Raw genomic sequence first — 27069 nt, forward strand, 5'->3', positions numbered from 1 at the left:
ATGGTGGTCTAGTGGCTGGAACTCAGTGCTGCCCCTGCAGCCTGGGATACGTTCCTGGTGGGAGACTAGGCCTGAAAATCTGAAATTACCGTATCAGTGATGGTAGACAAGATCAGAAAAATTAGAAAAGAGGTGCCACAAGACCAGAAACCTGGCTCACACAATGCCAGGAGATGAAAGTGGGGGAAAAAGGGATCAACACAACCATTAACCTAGCTATAGGAACTTAACCATTAACCCAGCTGCAGAAGCTAAATTTCCTTAGGTGCCAAGAGAGTGTCAGGATCACATACCAGAGGTAAAGACACTGAGATTAAGTGCCATTGTAAATCCTCCTGGGACCTTCCAAAATTCTACATGGTTTTCCAAAAATCAACAACAAACAAACCACTCCACAGAGATGAGCCCGTCCCAATCTCTGCACTGGCACGGGCAGCAGTCCTTCTGCCTACCTGTGACTGTGCATGTGCTTCCTTTCACCAACATTTTCCTTTTTAAAGATTTATTTTTATTTATACAAGAACTGGGATACAGGCCAGAGGCGTGGGAGGGCGAGAGGATTCACCAGAGACAGAGGGGAGCAGAACAGGCAGATGGACCATAGACACTGCTGAGGTTAGCAGCAGGTGAGGCAGGAGAGGTCTGCCGCGCCATGTGGGATCACCTCCCTGGCCAGAACCCCTGCTGCAGAGGCTGCGGACAGCTTCACAGTGCTGCGGTCAACCTGCTGCGCCTCCGGGGAGGCCCAACATTTTCCTTTTGTAGAGCAGGGCAGCAGCTCTCTCACCTCCCTGTGACCTATGACCATGCCAGTGCTTCTCGTCACTGCCCTCCCTCGGCTGAGGCAGTTCTCCTCCCAAGGCTGCCCACCTGCAACCATGCAGGCCTCTCTTTTAGCAAATCTATCCCTTTAGAAGCTCTTTCTGTCCACTTGTATCTATGCAAGTGCCCTTTTCTTGCTTCGCCTTTTCATAGTAAACCTGCTCTTTTGGATATAACTAACGTATATGTCATGGAGAAACTCATCTGGGAAACTCGCTGGTGCTGCTGAAAGGGGAGCTCTGGTGAAATGTTTCCCAGAGTTAACCCAAGGACCCCACTCTCCAAATCCAGTGTCTCGAAAAAAAGACTTCAGTAGTGTAAGGGTTTCTATAAACATGCAATGTGAGCATAGGAAAGAACTTGATACTGCTTAGAGAGATCTGCTTGGAAAGTGTCATTATTGAGTAAATTAAAGCAGGAAAGAAAATTGAACCGGAAACTAACTTCATGTCTCACTTCATGTTCTGATAGGGAAACTGAGGCTCTGAAAATAGGAGTTTCAGTTTCTCTATCTTTTAAGTGGATGGAGAACAAGTGAACTATGGGTCATTGAACCATCAGTTATTTTATAAGTAATGAGGATAAAATTTTATGGATAAAATCATTCTCATTACTCTTTACTTTCTGAAGGACAAACCAGTTTGATAGGATAATCAGTGAACTGCAAGGAAAGGCAACTCTCAAAGTTATCAAGTTCTCGAGAGTCAATATCAAACAAACTTGGTTTTTGGAGAGACACTTAGTTGTCTCCTATAGATGGTGTCTTCATTTAATAAGAGGAGGCAGGTAATCCAAACTCAGTACAATTCTAAAAACATTTTAATGTCTGTGTTGTAAAGTGAGTATGCTGGGATGAATACAATTTGGGACACTGAAAAGAGCTGGCTATCGTGGTGGTTTTTGAAATCCCCACCGTCTGTGACAACTGGTTTTTGTAAAATTTAAGGAATTGACAATTCCCAAGCTCTGAAAACCTCTGTCCATAACAGAAAGTGGATTTCTGCTTCAGGGAAGCAGTCTGCTAGTTTATGTCTGATTGTACGGCAAGCAATTGAGTTGTCATCTTTCTTGGAAGCATATTTCAATGAGCAAGTTCTCAGACACAAACAAACAAACAAACAAACAAAAAGTAAATAAATTTTTTGTTAGGGGCCTAATAGTATTTGAAGCTAGTGAAGCCCCTAAGGTAAGGCTGACAGAGGGAAAATTGGTGTGCACTCCAGTCCTGGATACTATGTCCAGAGAAAACGTGCGGTGCATTGAAATAGACCTTGGACTTAGAGCCAGAGGTGTAGTTCAAGGATCAGTTCTGCCACTAAGTGATTATGAAAGCCTTTTAACTCCCTTAGTCTTTGCTACTTCCTTTATCTTTAAAATGGGTTTGCTTGTTCTAGCCCACAGGATTTTTGTGAAGATCAAAGGAAGTAACTGATGTGAAAATACTTATGAATTTCAATGTTACCATGGTAACATTGGGAGATGAGAAAAAGGGATTGCGCCAATGTCAAATCCAAATGTTGTGTTTAATTTCTGGTCTGCTTATGAGAAATAAAACGTTGCTTTCTTACTGATTCATGAAATGAAAACATATGCATTCACAAATTTTAGAAGAATATATTGTGAAGTAGGATTCACAAGGGTGCATAGCAATATGGAAACAGAAATAAGAATAAGAACTTTTTGAAAAGTTAAATCTTTCATTAACATATAGTAAAATAACTACCTATATGTCAGGTACTATGTTATCACTATACTTCTTCACTTTAACAAGACTTTAAAGGGTGCACAATTTTTTAGAACTGAGGGATCGCATAGATCTTTGAGTACATGTGTAGTTTATTTTTATTTGAAGTTGTCTTAATATAGAAGTGACACATGTAAGAAACACAAGGAAACAATTTAATTTATAAGTATTTTATTTTTTTGCTTAAAGGTCTATATCAGAATTACTCTGTAAAAATAATAACACTAGGAATAGGATTCTATTCCAAGATAGAAGCAGTACTTTAAAGCTAAACATTTTGACAAGAGCTAAGATTATGTTTAATAATAAGGAAAGAATTTTAGGCTGGTTTTTAAAGATTAATTTGTTAATTAGGTGAGCATCTGGGACTTGGCTCATCACTTCCCTTGGAAACCTTGATTAATTTATGAGATTTTCATCCCCATTTACTAAAAAAGCAGTGAGTCATCTGGTGTTACACCCCAATGACAGCAAAAGTTAATTGGATTCTAGATCCTTTTACATTTCTCTCTTCAGCAATTCCTTGCTGCTTTGAGTGGAACCATGCTCAAGGAAAGTCTGTGTATTTGTGTGTGTGTGAGAGAGAGATACAGAAATGAGAGGAATTACAAGTGATTGAAAAATTAATTAAAAAAAAGGAGTACGGGTTTGTATTTTCTTTGGTTTGTGGTAAGAAGCTCTTGAGGGACACACACAAAAAACCAAACCAAAGACAAAACCAAAAACTAATATAATCAGTTACCTTGGTGAATACTTTGATTTGTAAATCATATGAGAGTATAATTATATTTTAAAGAAAATGCTGTTTAAGATTGGGTATGGTTTAAAGTGTTCCAGCCTTGTGTCTAGGAAGGGGAATAAATTGTTGCAGATATAGCTCATTGTAGTTAGTATTGACCTTCCAAGTCAGCAGAGAGGTGACTTTAAGGAGAACAGCCCCAAGGAAGGGAGGGGGCTCAAGAACAAAAGAGGGGAGAGAGATGAAAGGACCTGGGGTGGGTGCCTGACTGAGAAAACTACCTGCTCTCTCCTACTACCCCTGCAATGGTATTGTGACAACCTTTCTTAGGCACTGACAATTACAAATTACATTCAGCTTCTAAGTTACCCTAAATTACACCTCTATATATGCTTTATGATCTCCATGGTACAAACCAAAATTCACAGATGAAGGGAATTCATTCATCCTGGTTATTAACCTCATTTCTGTTTTCACATTGCCTTTGTAAACTCCTATTATTTCTTCATCCTGTTTTATCAACTTTATTTGGGGTAGGGGAAAACACATTGTATCTTGTTATGCATTTTTATGAGCTACCACATATCCTTTCTGGAACTGGAAAGAGTATGGATAAACATATGCATAACTAATCGAGGAAAATGCTGATAGGTTATTTCTGAGAAGTGAGATTACATGTGATTTTATTTTATTTTTCTAGCTTTATTGAGACATAATTAGCATATAACAGTGCAAGTTTAAGGTGTGATGATTAGGTACACACATATATACCTTGCAAAATGATTACCACAATAAAGTTAATACCACACCCATAACTTATAATTACACATTTTTGTATGTGCTGTGAGAATATTTAAATAAAATACTCTCATGATTTTAATTATCTTATGGTTAGTCTTTTGCCTTTCCATATATATATATGTAAATATTTCTTATATTAGTAAATATAGTCCTGTGTCTTTCTTTTTAATAGTTGCAATTTGAACTATTATATGGATTGAATGTCATTTATAAGCTAATTCCTTATTGTTGGGTATTTGAGCTGTTTCTATCTTTATTTGGTGGCATTGCCAGATTGGAGTGTTTGTCATCAGCATTTTTTAAACATAAATACTCATCTTTCATCTCTAAGATACACATTGCCCCCTGGGATCTCGCTACACCCTGCAAAGAGCTGCCTATTCCATCTTGTATACCTCTTTCTCTCTAGGCCTCGGCCTACCTTCCTCCTCACAGAGCTCTGCAACCTGACACTTTGTTTTATCCGCTCCTTTTTAATATAGTTTTATCTAATGAACACTATTATCTGAATTGGATTTTTCATTTGGGATTTGTAAAATGGTATTATAATTCTACCACTTGGTCTTTGATATTTTTAAGAGCAATATGCCAATAGAGAGACATTTCCCAGAATCAACAATTTAATAAAGTAGAAATTTCAAACCTGAAAAAAAATATGCCATGAGAGAGTAAGATTCTTATTTTAGTAATCCTCTTAAATTTACACTTGATTGCACATTGGAAAATAAGGATTAAAAAATCAAATTCTACAATTTCACTTTTATGTAAATGTTTACCATCTATAAGATAAAAAATGGACATATAAAAGCAAAACCAGAATAAATTATTTGAATCCATCTTTCCTTGAGCAAAATAAACATGAGACTTTAATAAGTCATCTACTTCAGCATTTTACAAGTTTTTCAAAAACACCATTGGTTGACAGAGTTGACAGCCTAGGAGAAGGCACATTCTTGCTTTTGTGGCAACCATCCTTATTATTCAGTGGGTCACATAACAAGAATATTGGGGGTGAAATTTGAAAAGCGAATACAGCAATCTTAACGGTAATGACAATTTAATAAAACAGGTTGTTAAAAATTTTGCAAACATAAAGTTTCCACATTTGTAGGTTAGATAGTGTCAATGTTGAAGAAAGTGAAAGTTCTTTTTAGAGAAATGATACAAAAACAGTGATTGGAAAGTCCCGTCCTTTTCTTCCTCCCAGTCAGCCTGTCCATTGAGGGATAGTTCCCCTCCACACACCTCTGTAGCACAGTATATCATGTGCATGTGGGAAACCTGCATCCAATTTTTATCAATGACTCTATTCTGCATTTAAGAGAAGCAATGCGTAAGAGGAATTTGGCTTGATTTCTTCACTGATTCCAGATGAATATACATTTTCACTGTTTTTTTCCTCAAAATGTTCCTTCATTATTGCACTGCTCTGGCCAGGAATGCTCCCCTGTTGATGAGATGTAGTAAGATATGTAAAATGTCCTATAGATTTTACAGTTCTATAGGTAGAAGAACCCTAAATTATTTTATTGTTTTCCATAGCTGCAAATAATGTGTTTTGAGCTAGTACAAGGAAATTACATTTATAAACCAATAAGCATAAAAAGAAACCAATCACTAAATTCTGCAAATAAGTTCCTTTTGAAACCAAAGGTTGTTTACATGTATGTCCTGTTTTTTAACATGAACAGCCATTCTTGGGTTCAAGAAAACTGGACAAGAGCATTTAATGAAGTCAACAGATAGCATTTAAATAAATGTGACCATAAGTTCAATAAACAAATAAACTAGACTGAGAATAAGAATATGAACACAGGCCAACTACTAGTTTGTTAAACACCAGTTAAATTAGGCAACAGACACATGTAGGAACAAAAACATAGTCTAAGAGGCAAACAAATAATCTTTTGGGCTGTTTTTCCTATCTCGGAAGCAACTGTCAAATAGAGGTAAAGAGAACAGTAAAATGCTATTCTGACATAATCACTTTGAGAACAGGGGATAGGCGAAATTCAGCAGCCACCTGTCATTCTACATTATTCATGACATTAGTTTTTGAATTTAATTGGGCCTAGAAAATAAAACCACAGGCAACGAAGAAGAGGAAAATGGTCTCTGCATGTATGGGCAATATTTAGTAATAGAGGAACATATATTCTGCTAAGGACTGCCAGCTAAAATAAACAAACAGGAGCTCCACTAAACTATGAAATCTTTAAAAGACTAAGTCTTCTTTAATCTTTATCCCTAGCATGTGGTTAATGCTCTGGAAATGTTTGTGCATTGATTGTAAATAAAATAAGTGCAAAACAGTTTCTGACAAAAAGAAAACATTCCACACATTTGTTTTTAAGATTTAGAATTTGTAATATAAATCTGTATTCAAGGAAAATAATATTTAAAAAGTGTTGCTGCCCTTTAGGATAAGTTGGAAGAAAGACAGAGGAGGAAAAACTGTAAAGATATTAGAAGGAGACAGTCTTAAAGTGAAAGACAAGAAAAGAGAAGGGCAGTTTCAGGAAGGAAAGATGTCAAAGGATGGAGGTGAAAAAGAGTCACTGGAAGACAAAGATGCACAAAGGCAAACAGGAAAGACTTCAGGAGACAGGTTAGAAGGAGAGAAAAGTGAGGCCATGGAGACTGGAGGTCACTGGGGTTGGGAATGTGAATGGTTTCCTGGGTTGACTGCCCTCCCAAGAAGCACATCTTCAACAGCAGTTTTGAACAATCCTTTATATGCTTGAAAAGAGTATTTGACTTTATTTATTTTTAACCCCCAAAGTTTATTTCTGAAATAAAGTTTAATATTTCCTTGAAATTCTTTTATTTTTTTTAAAGGACAGGTTTTTTTTTTTTTTTTTAAAGATTTATTTATTTATTTATACAAGCACTGGGTACAGTCAGAAGCGCGGGAGGGTGAGAGAATTCACCAGAGCCAGAGCGGGGAACAGAACAGGCGGCCTAGTGAAACACACTCCTGAGGGGAGCAGCGGGCGTGGCAGGAGAGGTCTGTCTCACCATGTGGGACCCTTGCTGTCGGCTGGGGATCAAACCAGTGCTGCAGAGGCTGAGGGCAGCTTTGCAGCCCAGTGCTCAACAGCTGAGCCACCAGGGGAGGCCCTATTTCTATGAAATTCTAAAGATATCGATCATGTCTGAAAGCAGTCTAGTTTTAGAGAGTGATTTTTTTTTTTAATTTAGAGAATCATTTTTTTTTTTTTTTACCTGCAGAAGCAACCTAATCACTTTATTTTGTGTTCTGAAATTGTAGCTGTTGTATTCCACAATTTAAAATCAACATTTATTTCATTATTGGGAGTTTTAAAAGGAAAGTCACAAGTTTACATTTGGTTTATTTCCTTTCTAATGGTGAAAATTGGTATTTGGAACAAAGGACGTATAGAAAAACAAATTAATTTAAATAGAAAATAATTTTATTTGGATACAATCCTAAAATTAAGAAGCAGACATACTCTTCAGATTCTTTTTTTATATTTAACAAAGAAAAATATCCCTTGATTTTGTAGTCCAGAAAGTAAAGAGGGTTAGGCATTATTTTAGTGCTTTTTAAAAAATTGTCATAAAATTATATTCCACTCTTGTCTTCTACTAGATTAGTAACAAAATGTTAAAAAGTTTTTTCTTTGAAAAATTTCTAACCCCATGAGGATCTGTTCCTATTTTAGCTGTCTCCCTTTTCTTTGGGATCCCTGGGATAAGAAGGCATGTGCTGATGGGATCTTCTGAGATCCTCTCTCTAGTTATTTAGCTCTTAAATAAATGCCTACTCATCCCACACCCCAGGACTGGGTCTCCTTCCCCTAAGATGATTTCCCAAGCAGTCATCCACTGCTAGCTGTTATGTTTTATATTTACCCTGAGGTGTGCATGAATAACTTTGCTACAACTGTTTTCTATTGCCAGAGGGGAAGTTCCCGTGGGTAGTTATTGGTGTTCTTTTCAAAGTCAATAAAGGGCAAATAAAGAAATGAAGGAAGATGATTTGTGGCAGTTATGCCTCCCAGCAGTGAAAGCCCACAAAAAAAGGGGAAGTTCATTTGATTATTTCAGAAAGCTGCAGGCTTAATTTTTCATGGTAGGGAAGGGAGGGAAACTCCTTACTGTCAGCCTTGAGGTTAACTGGCAAGTAGTTTCCTATCTTTGGCCTCAGATCAGGGTTTATCCTCACTGTGGTGGTCTTCACTTGGGGGTAGACTACTTTGAATCTATAAGAAGTTGGGCATTTGATGATAATTGTGCTGTACACATTTTGTAGGGTTTTTCCCTCCCTTGTCCTATTGGTGGTGACATCATTGTGGCCTTAAAATCACCACCATAGCTACTAAAACTCACCAAAATAACCAAGATGGCTGAAGAATTTTTTCATACCCAGGTGTGGATTCCTGGTGGGCTATGTTAGAGTCTAGAACTCTATCTTGTTGATTGGCCTATAGGCTTTGTCCCAGAAGTTTGCCTCTTGTGTTCTTGAAATTATTTTCAGGTGGGGAAGTATGTTCAACTGTGGAACAATTGCAATTGCTTATTTTAATATTTTTCCTGAGTCTCTCAATAAGTTCTGAGAAAACCAGGAGTTGAAAGTAGTATCACCAAAGGTAAGTTTATACTTACTCTGGATGGTCTTCTTGTTGGGCAGGGATGTGCTGAATAACTTCATAAATTGTACTGTGCAAATCTTGCACTGATACACCATCAGAGGCTAGAATAGACCTACTGGACATCTAGAAAATATGACACATTAAAAAAATTAGCATATGAGTAAGTAGTATTTCCACCATGTTTCACAGATAAAAACAAGTGGGAATAGTAAAGGTTAGAAAACCAGACTATTAAACTTCCCTACAATGGTCTTTTCCTCCCTACTGTAGCTCTCAGCACTTACCCTATGGTAGTTTGCTCAGCAACATAGCTACAAAGTCAGAAGAACAACAGGTTGACAACTCTAAAACTTTTTTTCTTCACCTAAGAAGAAAGTTAGCAAAACTATAAAGGAAATGTAATAGAAAGAAACAAATAGCAAAACGGGAGACAGCAGGACAGCTTAGAGTCAGAGAGCATATATTACAATCTTTTATATTTTATCTCTATTACTTTTTATATACTATTTGTCAGTACTATGAGCAAGGATGACAGAAAAGAAAAAATAATGTACAGTCAAGTTATCATTGCACGGAAAATGAGTAAAGACAGTACCAAGTAATATAGAATACATAACGGGAGAAATTTTGGTTTGAAAATAGTAATGGGCTCTAAAAACTAATGGCTTGGATGAAACTGGAAAGTACAGAAACATATTTCTGCCTGGTGAAAACCAACAAGTATTTTATTGAAGCTGGCACTTATGTTTTAATAACTCTCATTCCTTATATTTTATAATTTTCTTCTTCCTGCTAACATTACTTTCTAATTATTCAGCAAAAATCTATTCCCCTCCCCACCCCAAACTGACCACTTCCAGTCCATATAAAATATACCGCTTCACTTAGAGGACTTTGCCCTTGATAAATTTTCTCCAGCAGTTTTCCATCTCATTCCAAATTCGACCCGCTAGGTTATATTGGAACATCTTAGCTTTATGTTTTTTCTGGTAACTGCCTGTTTCTATTCCACTTACTAAGGTTCTCAAGGGCAGACTGAGGATATATGATTTGTCCTATCATTTTTGTGTCAAGGAGATTTGGTTTAGAGCCTTTACTTGAGATCAACTCTTGATTTTCTATGGTACTGAGATGTTCAGAGGATATATTAAAGGCAATCTGTAGATAATAACTAACTGGTTGAACCTAGTATTATAGCTATTAACACACAGTTAACTTGTTTATTATGCCACTGTTTTCTGTTCAACTTCCAAAACCAAAATAAGCACTAAATGGATAAGTGCTAAATAAGTGCTGAGTGAAATGTACAACAGGTAGAAAGAGAGGAATACTCTATGTGTACCACAACAAGCTAAGAGATGATTCTTATTTTTAAAAATACAAAAAATAACTCAATATATTTCTCTTCTTAACTTCAATTTTGAGACCTTGGGTTTATAATTATTTTCCTTTATTCTCTCATAACCATTGTATGTGGCTGTTAGCTTTACGGAGAACTGTCATTCAGGTCCCAGTCCTCATCCTCTTCCTTCAATTGTTGGTGTCGAACTCTCATTGTAGGGTAAGGTAAAAGGTATCAGGCTTTTCTGCCCTCCCGCCATCAGGATAGATGAGGGAACCCTGTGATCCTGAATGCATGCCTGATGGCGGGCACCTGAAGTGGGTACACCTGCGCTAAGACTGCTTTTTAAGGGCGGTGTCACAGGGACGCCAATAGAAGCCAAGAAGCCAAGAAGCCATGAAGCCAAAGAGAAGCCAAGAGAGAAGTAAAGAAGCAGAAGCAGAGAGCCCAGAGAGAGTGCGGATTTGCTGGGGGCTGGGAGGCTGGCAGGCCTCCCAGCCCCCCAGCACCCTGCCTGCCATATGCCTGATAATCCCAATAAAAACCTGCAAAAGCCCAGTCTGCATGGGATTAGAAAACCTGCAGTGTCCAATCCTGACCTTACAATTGGCGTAAGTCGGCAAGATAATCCATGCAGACGGGTATTGGAGCCCTCCGGAGACCTGGAGGGACTAAGGAGTAACAGTGTTTGCCCGTGACGACGCCAGAGGCATCATGGCGACCCAGGAGATGGACAATGTCCAGGATCTATGGAATAAGACCTCGCCCGGAGGAGGAGAAGGAGACGCCCAAGAGAACCAGCCAACGACACCCGAAAGGACCAGCCAAAGACCCCTGAGGCAGCAAGAATCATCGGCAAAGAGAGGACCAAGATTTGGAGCTCGCCAGTGCTGATTCAGGGAGAGGCCAAGAGACTTGGACTGATGAACTGACAATCCCACCAGAAGGCTGAGGACCTTGCAGGTTGATATGTTTTGGGACCCTGGGGGTGGAACAGTTTTGTTTGTAAACCCCAGGAGATGGGAATCTGGGGGTGGCCAGTGGGCCTTGATGGCCAAAAGCAGCCTGTGTATGCCCAGCATCTAGGCGGAGGAGAAAAGCCAACTGAGAAGGCAAAAGCTGGTGCTGATGCTAAGTTGAGAAGCCCTGAGTGGCTGTTAAGCAGCCTGAGTATGCTGAAGACCTGTGAGTCTCGTAAAATCACCTGTGGGTGATGCCCTGCTCGTTCTTGAGTGAGGGTGAGGAGCTGAGGAACCCGTCCTTGAGGGACGGGTGGGGAACGTGGCTTGGGGTGGAGCCCAAGCCGCATGTAGAGTTTGGATCCCCGACCCATGTGCTTGTGCAGTGGGTTGGCCTGAGTGCAGGGGTCTGCATGTCGCATTGGTGGCTATGAAGGCCGAGTGTTGGAGCGACTGCAGACAGAAACCCTGAGGGTTGGCGATTACCCCCAATGGAATAGAATCGCCAATCCCAGAGCTAGTGCATCCTGGGGGTGGATGCGGTGTGCGGCTTGTAGCCGAGACTTCAGCCAGAGAAGGCCAGGAAGCCCGATGGCTCCTGGTGTGTTATAGTAGATGCCGTGAGTGATTCCCCTCCCTCGTATGAGCAGTGCCTTCGGCAGCAGATTTGGTGGCTCATCTGCTGGTACCAATAATTGTCTTTTGCACTAGGTTGGGGCCCTGCCTGGACTTATTTGTGTTCTGTTGTATTTTGTTGTTATTGTGATGTATTTGCTTTTGTGGGCCATGGCTGCATTGTTTATGTTTGCTAAGAGACAAAATTGTACATATGAAGACTATACGACAGAAAACCCTGAGGGGGTGGACTGTAGGGTAAGGTAAAAGGTATCAGGCTTTTCTGCCCTCCCGCCATCAGGATAGATGAGGGAACCCTGTGATCCTGAATGCATGCCTGATGGCGGGCACCTGAAGTGGGTACACCTGCGCTAAGACTGCTTTTTAAGGGCGGCGTCACGGGGACGCCAATAGAAGCCAAGAAGCCGAAGAGAAGCCAAGAGAGAAGCAAAGAAGCAGAAGCAGAGAGCCCAGAGAGAGTGCGGATTTGCCCCCAGCCTCCCAGCACCCCTGCCTGCCATATGCCTGGTAATCCCAATAAAAACCTGCAAAAGCCACTGAGGACTCTGACTCCTTTACTCGGTCTGCTGGATCAGAAAACCTGCACTGGTCCAGTCCTGTCTCTACACTCACTTATTTCCAAGGCACGTGTCATGGCCAATGAAGAACCTTAGCTGATACCTCAAGAGTTTTTAGGTTTGAAGATGAAATGGCTCCAAACGAAGTTATTCTACTTAAGCCAGAAATAAGTAGAGATTCTGATATTGTAATCAAAGCATTCATTTCTCTGCCTCAAGGTCCTGAGGACTGTATTATTTTGACTCAATGGAGGTTTAATCCTCCCGATTAAACCTTAAAACTGAATACTAATCAATTTCAAGGCTAAACATATATTTTCTCACAAACATCACACCTTTCTAATGATTTTGTAGGAATAAAAACTATGCATTGGGCCTCCCTTGGCGCAGTGGTTGAGCACTGGGTTGCGAAGCTGCCCGCAGCCTCTGCAGCGCTGGTTCAATCCCCGGCTGCTGGCGAGGGTCCCACATGGCGAGACAGACCTCTCCTGCCGCGCCCACTGCTCCCCTCAGCAGTGTATTTCGTCAGTCTGCCTGTTCTGTTCCCTGCTCTGGCTCTGGTGAATTCTCTCACCCTCCTGCACTTCTGACTGCTGACTGTGCCCAGTGCTTGTATAAATAAATAAATAAATAAATCTTTAAAACAAAAACAAAAACTATGCATTATTTTAAATAAACTCCTTACTTCAGCAATTCAATTCTAAGTATTATTAGCTCCTCTGTTTCCTGCTCACTCATTTGAGAGCCACACCTGAGAGGGGAGCTTTCTGTTACAGTGAAAAGCTGTTTGAAATAATTATATATCAAATATTTATTTTTGTCTTTTCAGTTGTGGAAGAGAAGGGTGAGCCAATCCTGTCTGAGAGTGAATAGGGTATTGCAAAAGTTTTACAGTGCAGTTCTGTCCATCTGTGATGATGTGGCAGCTGGTGCTACTGACTCACCCTTACAGATGAAGAAATCTAATCAATCTCTTTCACTACTGTAGGGTAAGGAAAAATGTCAGGCTTTTCTGCCCTCCCACCATCAGGATAGATGATGGATCCTTGCGGTCCTGAATGCATGCCTGATGGCAGGCACCTGCAATAGGGTGTGGGCATAAGTAGATGGGATTCACCTGGACTAAGACTGCTTTTAAGGGCGGCATCACGGGGATGCCAGCAGCAGCAGAAGCCGAAAGAAGCAGCCAAGAACGAACAGAAGCCGAAGAGAAGCCAAGAGAGAAGCAAGAGAAGCAGAAGGTGAGAGAAGGCCGGAGAACCCAGATAGAGTGAAGACTTGCTGGGGGCCGGGAGGCCTGCCAGTCTCCCGGCCCCCCAGCACCCCTGCCTGCCGTGTACTGGGTAAATACCAACAAAAAGATTTGCAAAAAGCCACTAAGGACTCTGACTCCTCCTTTACCCGGTCTGCATGGGATCAGAAAACCTGCACTGTGTCCATTCCTGTCCTTATAACTACTCACATGGCACTTGTGAAAGTTTGTGGCCAGGAAACTTACTAGATGATACTTAGAAGTAGGATGCTCTGAACAAGTGAAGTAACCACTATTGGCAACTGCTTCTTTGGAAAAAAAAACAAGGAGATGAAATCATCCAGAAGCAAGTAGTTTGTTTATGGTCCCTTCAAGTGAATTGTCATAGGGGAATAAGGAAGTAGAGGAAAGATTGGTCTTATACAAATGTATAAAAATGGTAATGAGATGATTAGCTAAAAGAAATATTCTGCATTTTTGTTAAATGAAACTGATTGCTTTTGAAAGGCCCTGTCTTTGCAGATTGAAAAAATATGGCTTCAATAAAATAAAAACTGCACTCTGATCTCCCAGAATGCAACTCTAAGATAATAAAATGTGTACATTCATACTTTGGGCTTATAGTGTATCTTTATATTGAAAAGCAAAAGATACCTTTAAGAGTATAATCAATAGTCCTAACAATGGCCTCAAGAGATAAAAGGTAGAAATGAAGGGGGAACTGAGGGACAGAAAAAGTTTAGTGAAGAGAAAAGCTGAGGTTATCAAAGTGTTGCAGAATGATTTCAACCAAGGGTTCTGGATCCCTTTTTATTCAATTCTCTCGCCCTTCAAACTAGTTAGTTTTCTTCATTAAGGTTATCAGATAAAGAATGCTTATGAATTAGCATAGTGTAGGGTAACGTAAAAAGTATCAGGCTTTTCTGCCCTCCCGCCATTAGGATAGATGATGGATCTGTGGTCCTGAATGCATGCCTGATGGTGGACACCTGGAGTAGGGTGTGGGCCTAAGTAGATGGGATTCACCTGGGCTAAGACTGGGCTTTTAAGGATGGCATCACGGGGACACCAGCAGAAGCAGAGAAGCCAAGAAAGAAGCAGAGAAGCAGAACAGAAGCCGAGAGAGAGAGAGAGAGAGAGAGAGAGAGAGAGAGAGAGAGAGAGAGAGAGAGAGAGAGAGAGAGAAGGCCAGAGAGCCCAGATAGAATGAAGACTTGCTGGCGGCTCCCGGAGTCCTGCCAGCCTCCTGGCCCCCAGCACCCCTGCCTGCTGTGTATCTCGTTAATCCCAATAAAAGCCTGCAAAGCCACCGAGGGCTCCAGGACTCCTCCTTTACCCAGTCTGCTGGATCAGAAAACCTGCACTGTGTCCTTCCTGCCTCTACACATAGCTTCCTAATTTGTGTTAGCTTATTTATATAGGTGGAGAAGCTATAAGCTTCTATAAGCTATAAGCTTCTATAGCTATAAGCTCCTCTGATATGCAATGTCATTCATTACAGGGTGATTAAACACTGCTGAAGGTAATGCAGCCATTGACCACTCTGCCCAAGTGCTGAAATGAAAGCTGTTTCCACCCCTTAGTGAATCATAATTCTACTTGGCTAATTAGTCCTTGGAAAACCAACCCTGGGTACACCAGAAGCATCTGGAAAAGCAACAAATTCATATATTCCAAAGTCATCCAGAGCATCTTCATGGCCTGAAATGGAAAATAAATATAACTTACAAAACAAATGCCTTAAATTGCTATTGTCGGCTTTAAAAATCTTTATAAAACTTAGCTTTGTTATTTGTTCAAATGATATCTGTGTTACACCAATTTTTCCTAATCCCCTATAGTCACATTACCATTAATCACTGTTAGAAATCACTCCTTCTGAAGCAGAGAATTGAAAATGAATTGGGACAATTATTCTTAAAGCATGATGTGGGACCAGTGTATTATACATTCAAAATAACACACATGGGCAGGACTGTCATTTGTAAGTCTCAGTTACCAGAGCCTTATAGACATTACGCATTTAGTCTGGGGAGCTGATAGCTGTGATACATTCAAAATATAACACAATATTAGTTATCAACTAAGCTATCATCTGTAAAATAATAGGATTAAGGTTGGCTGGGAGGAATCAGATGGTCTCTGGGACCCTTCACAGCTGGGATGGTCTCATTGGTAAGTGAGAAAGGACAAGGTAACAGGAAGAAGGCACAGATTTATTAAGATGCAGGCATCATGTTAGGCATACCGTCTATGTCCTTGTATCTAATTCTCATAGCAACCCTAGGGGCAAGTTATTATCTCTATTATATAGATGAGGAAGTTGAGGTCAGGAAATATAATTAAGTTTCCCAAGGTAACATGGGGGACAATTGCATATAGTCGCCAAAATCCAGCTCCATGTGACTGCAAGGGAGCAAAAGCCCCCTTGTTGACTTAATAACTCAGTAGGGTGTCAGTTGTGATGGCAATGCGGGGCACAATGAGAAGCAGCAAAACTGTCAAACCTCCCTTTCCCCTTCAACCTGAGAAAAATTGACTCCATTGTATTTGCTGTAGGAATTAACAGAATGAGAGAACTCTTGGGCATTTTCAAAATAATGATGGGATCAATAGATTAGGATTCAGCAGATCTCAGTGATGGTGGGCAAGTGACTTTAATCTCTCTGAGCCTTAATTCTCTTGCTGTAAAATAGAGTTAAGAGTGACTTTCAAGCATTTCTTACACGCTTATGGACTTACATAAAAACAAGGGAGAGTAATTTGTAAAGTGAAGGCGCTGTTTAAAGGCAAGGGATTATCAGTATTATACCAATATTAACTCATGTGAATCCTGTTATATACAATAGTGTATTATATAAAAAAATTAACATCAACAGTATAATTAATATACATCAATATTGATAACATCTATTAACTTTGATAATGATCCCGGTCACTACCTGAAAATGTTTGAGCTTTCTTGTATTCTGTTTCTGGCCTGAAAAGACAAATAGGTATTTCCATCAGTGATAATAATTGAAGAAAAAGCACTCAAGAAAAAAATTACTTCTACAGAAACATATGTATTACCTGCCTTCTAGCTTCTGTTTTATAACTAAAACCAAGAGAAAAAAAAAACACAATAAATACATTTTTGTATATATATAATATCATTAATTTTTTTTCTAATTTTAACTTACCTTTGTAGGGTTGATATTTTTTCCACAGGAAGAGAAGACACATAGATATTATCAAAAATAGTGATATTCCAGTTATACTTGCTAAAGGGGACAATGATTTCCCTTTTTGGGCAAGCTTTTCCAGTCCTAAATAAAAAGAAAAGTATTTTAAATTATTTTTTATTAAATATCAATAATAATTACTATGCAGTTTCACCTGTGTGGGCATATTGGTGAAATGTTTTGGGAAAGACCTCTTCTTGCTCTAGCAGACAAGAGAGAAAAGCCAGCTGCATAGATTTGAAGTCTGTGAAACAGCTATGCAAAATCTACTGCCTGGGGATAAAGCTGGCTTCTTCAACCCCCACTGTTGATGAAAGAATTGGATAAAGAAGGCTGGAGTTAAGACGCAACCTATGAAGCTGTCCGCAGCGTCTGCAGCACGAGTTTGATTCCCGGCCAGGGAGCAACATACATGGCGAGGCAGACCTCTCCTGTCTCATCTGATGCTCCCCTTAGCAGTGTACTTTGGTCAGTCTGCCTATTCTGTTCCCCATTCTGTCTCTGGTGAATCCTCTCACCCCCCACACTTCTGGCCTTGTCTTATATGTATAAATAAATATATCTTTAAAAAAAAAGACTTAAACAATTGGTACCTAACCTTTGGATCCCCATAGTGCATAATTTAGAAACGAAGAGATTAACCCCCAGCATTGCCTTAGATAACATCATCTGTTAGAGATAACATCACCATTTCTCTAGGTAAAAACAACGTAGAACCAGAAGCCCCCATGAAGAAAAATTGCATTTTTTTAATGACAGTTACTCACTATTCCTACCTATATAAACTAAATTCAAATTTGTGATTGTTTGGAACAGAGTAAAATCTATAGGATGGCTTGTGAAGTTCAAATCCTCACTTTGATTATCTTAATAAACTCTTTGTCTAACTATCACTGAGACTTCTAGTCCAGTTAACATATTTTTATGCTTTAATAGTACTACTACTACTACTACTACTACTACTACTACTACTACACACACATATATATAAAACTATAGCTATATTACATATAATATATATTTATATTTATAGAAACGATATTGTAGAGTAATAGAATAACTTCTGCAAATATATATTATACATAAATTTATGCATTTATTTAGAGGAAGAGTGAAGGATAGGCCTCCTCAATATGTTCAGATAGACATTCCTAAAATCTCCAGAACAAGGCTTCCCAAGACGTGTCACTTTGGCATATGGATTATTTCAAATTAAGGCCAATGGAGGTCTTGTAGTTTCACAAGAAAACTCTACCACTTCCGGGCCTCCCCCGGTGGCACAGGCAGTTGAGAACAGAGCTGTGAAGCTGTCCACAGCCTCTGGTCCGCAGCCTCTGGTTCAATCCCAGCTGGCCTGCAAGAATCCCACATGGTGAGACGGACATGGCGGGGCAGACCGCTCCTGTCTCGCCCGCTGCTCCCCTCAGCAGTGTATTTCAGTCACTCTGCCTATTCTGCGCCCCACTCTGTCTCTGGTGAATCCTCTAACTCTCCTGCGCATCTGGCCTGTACCCTGGTTCTTGTATGCATGAATAAATAAATCTTTAAAAAAAAAAACAAAACTCTACTGCTCCCTTAACTACCTAGAAGAATGAAAATTGTGGGTGAATCCAGAATTAGGATTTTTATCAGAAATTACCTTTGTATTGAAGAAACCTATCTATATGGCAGAGAAAACATTTAATTACAGAGCATCTAGTCTTTGTCCTATGAGTTAACCTCTTATATGAAACTCTATGCCTTTCTATTACTTAGCTTAGGTTATAAATATACATATATATAAGCTAAGTAATATATATACATTATATACACACATATATTAATATATTACTTAGCTTAGGCTATATATATATATGTGTGTGTGTGTGTGTGTGTGTGTGTGTGTATATAGTCCCATAGCTTTGGCACCTATATCCATGTAGATTTTCCATATGTATTACATTTAAATTTGTTCTTTAAACAAATTAAATTTGTTCTAATCTGTATGATGTTAATTTGATTACTCAACCAGTTCAAGAAGAACCTAGAGGAAAATTTCCTAAGAAAAATAGAGGGAAACTTTCCTTTCTACTCTCATACTTATTTTAGAATTCATGCTAAACTCGCTAAAAAAATAAAATGAAATGTGCATGAATTTCAATAAAATATTTAAATTTCCACCTTGTAATTAAACTTCACTTTGCTTTGCAAGTCATTCCCTTTATAGGTATTACTTTATAAAATATAACACTAATAGCTAACACCTGCTGAGTGCTAACGGTACCTTAGGTTCTGTTCAAAGTACATGATTAACATGAACCCATTGAATGCTAACAATTTTAATATGGAGGTATTGTTACTGTTATCCCCTCTAATAGACGAGAAAGTCAAGATTTGCTAACGTTATTCAGGTAATACGTGGGAGAATCCAAATATGGCGCCCAGACTCCTAACACTTTATGCTGCTTCTCACTGACACTATTTCAATACAACTTGTTAATCCTGGCAATGTTTATACCAGTTCTAAACTACCATGTTTAGTCATAGAGTTAATCTGTGAAACAGGAATTAGTAATCTCCAACAAATGCGACCTCCTTCCTACAAATGTAGGAAGTAGTTGTAACCTCCAACAAATAACAGATGTCTTCCACATTATTATGTGAATCAAATATTGCTGTGAAAGTAAATCGTGGCAGTTACCTCTGTACAGCTTAATGGTGAGTCAAAATCATGAGATGCCATATCTGCTTTCATTGCTGGAGATAGTATGGAGAATCTGGGTGTGGCTGCTCAGTTCTCCAATAAATATCCAGCCTGCACCATGTTTTCCTCCACTAGAAAGCTTCTGCTGAGGTCCAGCAGCCAAGAAAGGGAGGAAAGCTTAATCTTTCTTTTTTTTTTTTCCACTGTAGACCTATATGTACCCTCTTAGCTTTTCTACCCAGAACACTTTCATTGTTTAATATTCCTAGAATCTTTTCATGATGTAGTGCAGGTCACATATGTGAACTCCAGTTAAAAAGTCTTGGAAACAGTGTTTTCCATTCTAATTTTCCCACACAGAGCTATGCACATATTCCATTTAAGTCTTTAATAAGAGTAAAGCAAAAGTTGTTCTTTGTTATCAAAAATCTTTACCATTTCTGATGGGAACTTTACACATTTCAGATGAGCATTCTGAGAATTATGTTCTTAAAATGTTCTTTCTATGGAATTTCAATACATGTGTAATATGTATTGCCTGTTAACATTTTAAATTCAACTGTTTTAAGACTTTTATGGAAGAAGTAAATGCCAAGGTGGTTAAAGATAAAGTAGAATGGCAATTTGTTGGCGCTAAATCTATACTACGTCAAAAATTCTTATTTGAGAGATGTTTTTTCCTCCTTCTTTCTCTGTTAATAAGTTATATACTAATTAATATTATCCCCCTTCTAGAAAGCTGATCTTTTATTTTGGAACTTTAGCACTTAAATGATCTCTTTGTGAAGTCTTAGCCTTTCTTCAGATATTTATGCTTCTAATTCTCAGGTTTGTTCTCGCTGAACAGCTGGGCAACTCTGGTTGAGCCACTTGCTTCTGAATATCTTGATTTTCACATTGTAAAATGAGGCCATTAAAGTGATTGGTCTTTAAATTCTCCTAGTGTTCTGATATTTTGGGATTTGGGGAAACCAGAGAAGTTTATTATGTAAATAGAACACACTAATTAGTGGCATGGTAGTGACTAAGGCTCGAAAAAATTATATGTACAAATACCCATCCAAAAGTTGTGTTTTACTGATATAAAGGACTGCGACACATAGAAATAATAAAATATGCAATGTGCTTCATTGTTAGTTCTATAGAACTGATTCTCACAGAACGTTTTGATTTTTGCTGAACTCTTACATTTGTAATTAGCCTAAAAGTGAAATTTGATCATGTTTTGGAAAAGTATACTTGAAACAAATGTTTGATTACTATCTAATTAAGCAAAGAAATAGCTTACATCATAAATTAGTTTCAACATGAATGTTGGTTGTTATCTAATAAAATGAAAGTGGAGCAATGGCATATATTGTAACTTCTTTCAGTCATCAACGACACACATGACCTCTTTGCTGAATTCGATAATAGCTTTTGAATATTAGAAGATATTTTCTCAGTTTTTTGTACTATTCATTATACAATGGCTAAAAATACAATAAACTTGTAAGTTTAATTGGTAATTATTATTTTCTCTATCACTTTCTTATATGTAGACAATCTAATTGTAGAGCAACATCCCAAATTTTGAAATACAGTATTTTCATTATCATTAACTTCAAAATATTTTATTATTTTGCTTTTTTTAAAAGATTTATTATTTATTTATTTATTAGAACTGGATGTAGGCCAGAGGTTGGGGGTGCATGTGAGCACAATAGGCAGATCTACTGAAATGCACTGCTAAGGGGTGCAGGGGGTGAAATAGGAGAGGTCTGCTGTGCCATGTCGACTAGCTCCCTGGCAGGGGATGGCACTCAGGCTACAGCGGTGATAGCATAGCTCTGAGACTTAAACCCTACACCATCACTGAAGGCCTATTTTATTATTTTCATTATTTGTCCTATGGGCTATTTAGAAGCATTGTGCTTGATTTCTTTGAGAGTTTTCTCATTTTTAAAACCTCTTATTGATTTTCAGTTTAATTCCACTTTAGTGTGCATATCCTGCTTTGATTTTTCTATCCATTGACATTTTTTGAGTTTTTAAAAAATCTGTATGTTCACATGGAAAGGTGGTTGTATTGTTGTCTGTAGTTTTCAATATAATTTTAATTAGGTCAGATTGGTTTTCTCTATTCCCGCTAAGTTTTTCTCTCCTTGTTCTATCAGTTTCTGAGAGAGATATTCTAAAATCTCCCACTGTAGTTGGATATTTTTCTATTTCTCTGTCAAAATTTGCTATTTATTAAATGTACTTGCAAGCAGGCTAGGAGATTCATAAAACTTCAGAATTTGTATAACTTCCTGACTACTTTACTGGTATGAAATATCCATGTTTTTTAATCTAAAGTACTTTTTGTCTTTAAAATTTATCTAATTCACATATAATTCGTCTGATATTCTTTTGACTTTTTGCATGGCTTATTTGACCATTATTTTATTTGCAACCTTTCAGTATTTTCATATATAGGGTGTTCATCTTATAAGCATCAACAAGTATTTTTAGATACAGTTTGACAATATTTATCTTTTGTTGGAATAATTGGTCCTTTAGTATCTAATGTAATTACTAATATTTTTAAACTTATTTATTTACTATTATTTTCCTATATTTTCTTTACTTTTGGTCCTTTGTCTTACCTTTATTGTCCTAATTTGCATTAATGAGGAATTTTTTCATTCCTTTTTTCTTCTCTATTTGATTGTTATACATTTTTTATTTGTCTCATAGGTGTTAGAGATTTAAGAAACCCTAATCAAAATTGATGTTTCTACTACTGACTCCTTCCACAATGCAAAAATAAGTTTCACATTAGCGTTGGGAAAAATAAGACTCCAGGATTCAAATTGTACTTAATAATGTCTGACTGTAATTCTATGCTCTTTCTACCACTCCTATCTGACCATTGTACAAAGTGAACATCCATTCACTTCTGAAGCCCAAATCTACTTAGTTCTATCAAATGGAGTGACAACAAATAAATCAAATCTTTTCTCTGTGTGATGCCATGTCAATTGTCTAATGAAACTCACATCTCTCCCTAAGAATTCTTTTCCTTCAATTCAACATTCTTAGATGGCTTTGTTGTTCTTTATTTATTCATATTCTCTTCTTCTACCCTAAAGGTACAATTTTGGAAGTCAACAAAACCTAGTCAACTTTACTTCTAACATATAAATTCAAAAGGATCCATATTCTGGTGTGGTTGTCAGTAAGATAAAGGCAAGTAGACTGCTCTCTTGTGACACCAGTAGAAATAGAAAAACAAAGTTATAAAGAAGAAAAATTAATAAGAGAATGCTAATAGAATGGCATGTGTTAGATATATCATATTATCTGGGCACCACTTTAAGCAAGTTAATTCTCTATTTCTTCATTTTAGATCTAATATTAAAATCAAAACTAGTTAAGGGAACTTTCAGATATGCAGGATTAAATATACATGAATATAAGCCCAAACGTACAGATGTCCCCCATTTATTTGGTGTAGATCATATCTGTAATAATAAAAATTTAAAAAAAGCAACTTTTATAGGTACAAAGAAATGATGTCAGAGAAGCTAAAATATTTGTCAAAGTTGGTAAGTCCCAGACATGGGTGTGGGACGTAGGTTTCCTCTGACTGCTAGGTTCAGTGTTTTCCTGTTAATCCATGGTCAAAGAATGGTTTGTTAGTGGTGGGTAAATTTTGTAATATGTTCAAATTTTCTTATGTCCTTTTGTTACACGAGAAATGATGTGCTTCAACTCTCGCAATTCTTAATGGCCAGAATATTTTCACCAAAATTCATTAAAAATTGACCATTAAAAAAAATAACTATTCAATGCAATTGCAATTTATTCTAGTGAAGTTTCTGCAATACACTTTACACTGAGAAAAATTACACAAAAACATAGTCTCAGTTGTTGTGCTTTTTCTCCTCAGACTCGAAAATATGGCAATAATTACTATTTCAGAGTAGTTCTCCTACTGATGGTGATGTTTACTTTGTCATATATCAGGCGCTTTACCAGGCGCTTCCATGATTCTGAAATCCTAAGACACATCTACTCCCCCTCCATTTTAAACTTTTTGTACCATTTGATCTATAATTTCTAAAATGACTGAATTAGCACATCCTGTCCTACAGAGAATGCCACTCATTCCCTTTACCATTTCTTCCTTATATCTTTAGACTCCTTTCCTTAATGTCCTATTGCTTCTCTTCCCCAGGGCCTCTGTTGTCCTTTATCAGAGACCCACCTGGTACTAACCAGCACTTATCAGCCCAAAACCTTGGCACTGGCAAAGGCCAGCCATACTTCTCCAGAAAATGAAAAATAGGGATAAGCCTTTTCTCAGAACAAATAATCTTTTCTGTTAGACCCACTTCTCCTGGTGCTCTGCTGTTAATATTGCTTCTCTATCGCAGAAAGCAGGTTTATCAGGTCCAGCATTTGAAATTTAGTTTCTTTTCACAAACTAAAAAGTGCTCACTATGTCAAGAAGTGGCACAGTTGTTATAGCCTCAGTGCTATGTGTGTTTAAGATAATGAACTTCCAGAACCAGAAATTGAAAATAGGAAGTAGGGGAGGTCTGATTTGATTGCCACAGAGAATATATAGGGGCCCTGAATAATTTTCTGGACACTTGCAGGATCCCCAGATTTTCTCCATTCAGAAAGTTTTCTACTCTTTAGTGCATAGCATGCCATTCTCACCATTATTTAAACATGATTGACTCATTTACCAAAGCCCTAGTGTAAATGCTATTTGCCCCCTCCTTAGGCAAACAAATAAAATGAAATAGCATATTAAGTGCAAATATGGGCAAGAGGTGTGGTATCCATGGTATCGCAACCCTGCTGTTGGAAAGATTGCACCCAGAACAGGACAACCATATGCTACCAGGCAGTGCGTCTATTTCTAGATCAGAATGGAGTTCTGAGATCTCTCCTATCCAATCTTTTTGATAATTATAGCAGCTGATTCATGTTTCTATGGCGAGGAAGTTGCCATATTTAGGGGCGTGTTATTTCCGCACTCTCCCACAGCCCCTTCTGAAAGACACAGTTATTCAGAGCTACATGCTCATGGGAATGTCACCTAGGCCTTACAGTCTGAACGAATGTCAAGTTGTAGTTGTACCTCAGTTGTTATTTCCAGAGGCCTAAAGTGAAATATATCTCCTGGAGATATTAACCTGAAATTTTTAGGTATATATATCAGTAGAAGACATTAGTAAATTTACTTTCCTGTTGTGGGTTGTTTTCCTACTCTCTTTATAATGAAAAGATGTGCAATAGAAATAAATACAAAAAGTGATAGAGTTTACAGGATCACATACAAATTAAACGTATTTATTAGGTCTACATCTCAAACTATGGCTATGTGACCCTTGAGAATAATTTGTACATTTGAATATCTCCATTAAATGTGACAATTTGAATTCTGATCTGATTTTTTAAATTTTATAATATATGTATATCACAATAGTGTTTCAGATCCACTTAAAATTTTAAAGTAGGGACATCTGCATTCAAGGTAATAAAATCATTTTTCTTTGAGATACAAATGTTAATCTATTATTTTAATTATTATTTCCTAGAAACATATTGTAGATATTTTTAGTTAGATATATTTCACAATTTTGCATTAATGTGAAAGTATATACATGTCATAGATAAACCAGAGTATTTCTCTGACAATAAAGTGATGAGCTAATACACATGTGACATCTTTTAGAAAGACCATAGTTCTATTGATATGTCAGTCAAAAATATCAAGGAAGACAGTTTCCATAGTGGTTAAAAATAAGGGCTTTGAGTTCAGGTACTATTTTTTCACTTCCTAGTTAAGTGACTTTGCCTATTGTCCCTGTTTTCTTTAGGATACCTCTAATAATTGATTTCTCAAATTAGATGTGAATCACAGTTCAGAGTTGGGGAGATACTACCTGTCTAGTCTCATACAGGCAGGAAAACCGAGCTAATTATAACATGCTCCAGTGTCCTTTACCCAACTCAAAGTCCCCAATAAAAATTCTGATTATTTTCTGATCTTGTTAGTCATGACCTTTCTATATTTGTCACCTTGCAGGCATCTTTGACTCCTTTTTCCTTTGCTTTCTGCGTCTTATTGCTGAGAATTTTTGGTTGGCCATGTTCTTCGCTTCATTAAAAATGAAGAGGCTCGCAGGCCTCCCTGGTGGCACAAGGGGTTGAGCGCTGTGCTGTGGGGGGTGGTCCACAGCCTCTGCAGCACGAGTTGGGTCCCTGGCCAGCCAGGGAGCAACCCACATGGCGAGGCAGACCTCTCCCGTCTCACCCACTGCTCCCCTCAGCAGTGTATTTCAGTCACTCTGCCTGTTCTGCTCCCCACTCTGTCTCTGCTGAATCCTCTCACCCCCCGCATCTCTAGCCTGTACCCCAGCTCTTATATACATAAATAAATAAATCAATGGGAAAAAAAATGAAGAGGCTCATCTACTTTTCACAATCTGACTGGTTACACCAAACACAACATGGTTCTGAAAATATCTCATGGGCAGGTACATTATCCCTCTATATAATTTCTGTTTTCCACAGATCTTTATACAGATTGCTTTTTGGAGTGGATGGACTATCAAATGATAGTTACAAGTGATATTCATTATTTCCAATATAGATTGGTATACATTTAATTTGCATCACAGATTCATTCATTTGGAAAACTTAAAAAAAGTCAAATACCTAATAAAACACACCAATACCACTCACTTTCTTTGCTACTTTGCTGCTGTTTATATTAAAGTTCTATCGATGTTGGAGGTTGGAAAAGAGCTCTAAAAACCACAAAGAGGTCACTAATGTTGACAACCCTGAATCCCTCTGAAAAATAAGCACCTGCTCTTCTTATTTACTATAATAACAAATGCCTGGTCTTTGTACAGGTCAAACAGGTTTTTAGATTTTGCAAATGGTAATTATTTGACATTAAGACTGTTAGCTATCTGTGGACCTTAGTACTAAGATCTTAATCAAATATGGGGGCTTCTGATATTATGAAAATATCTTAGCTAAATATTAATAGGGAAAGTTTAGGGAGTGGGAAAGGTCTTATTTCTGTATATTTCTCCATATTACAGCCATGTCTTTCCTTGCCATGAGTGTAAAGTCTAAGGTTGCTACTAAACTATTATATATGCTTAATTATAACTTACTTTAAAATTATGTCTTAAAAATAAAATAAAACAAAATTATGTCTTGGCTACTAGTGAAAGAAAAGCTGTTAGACTTATTAAAAATTTAATAAAATAAAAAGCAAAAGATGTACCTTAGCTGTTCACATGACTGACACCTATACTATACTATGAGCATATGGTTAGCAGGAAATTTTGTTTTCACATGTCTTTCTCAGTGTCTACTCCAGTATTTGCCCTATAATAAGTACTGAATAATAAATGAATGAGTGCCTGATTTATATTACACAGAATGAATAAATGCTTTAGGAATCTATAAGAAATATATTATTATCTCTACCTAAATAAAGCTTAATGCAGGTGAAAATTCTAGAGCTACATTATCAAATATAATGGCCATGAGACACATGTAGCTATTTACATTTAAATTAAAATTGATAAAGATGAAATAAAATTAAAACTTCAGTATCTCAGTTGCATAGCCATATTTTAAATGCCTTCAAACCAGATTAAGTTAGTGGCTACCACACTGGACAGTGCAGCTAT

At 37.8% G+C, this 27069-nt stretch overlaps 1 protein-coding gene across 2 annotated transcripts in view; it reads right to left on the reverse strand.

The window, feature by feature from the left end:
- Window positions 1–4989: 4989 nt before the first annotated feature.
- The window catches only part of HEPACAM2 (HEPACAM family member 2), a 48451-nt gene continuing 26371 nt past the window's right edge, over window positions 4990–27069 (reverse strand). The window contains exons 5-10 of one of the 2 annotated variants that reach the window (XM_054692346.1): window positions 16651–16776; window positions 16541–16565; window positions 16411–16448; window positions 15096–15169; window positions 8736–8845; window positions 4990–5553 (exon numbers count right to left, since the gene is read on the reverse strand). In XM_054692346.1, coding sequence (XP_054548321.1) covers window positions 5523–5553; window positions 8736–8845; window positions 15096–15169; window positions 16411–16448; window positions 16541–16565; window positions 16651–16776 — 404 coding nt within the window. In that variant the 3' untranslated portion in view covers window positions 4990–5522. Of the gene's footprint in view, window positions 5554–8731; window positions 8846–15095; window positions 15170–16410; window positions 16449–16540; window positions 16566–16650; window positions 16777–27069 lie in introns of those variants that run through there. The other variant, XM_037512097.1, reaches the window with a different exon arrangement.

This window comes from Talpa occidentalis, unplaced genomic scaffold (genome assembly GCF_014898055.3).
Source record: "Talpa occidentalis isolate TD23 unplaced genomic scaffold, MPIMG_talOcc4v2.1, whole genome shotgun sequence".
NCBI lineage: Eukaryota > Metazoa > Chordata > Mammalia > Eulipotyphla > Talpidae > Talpa > Talpa occidentalis.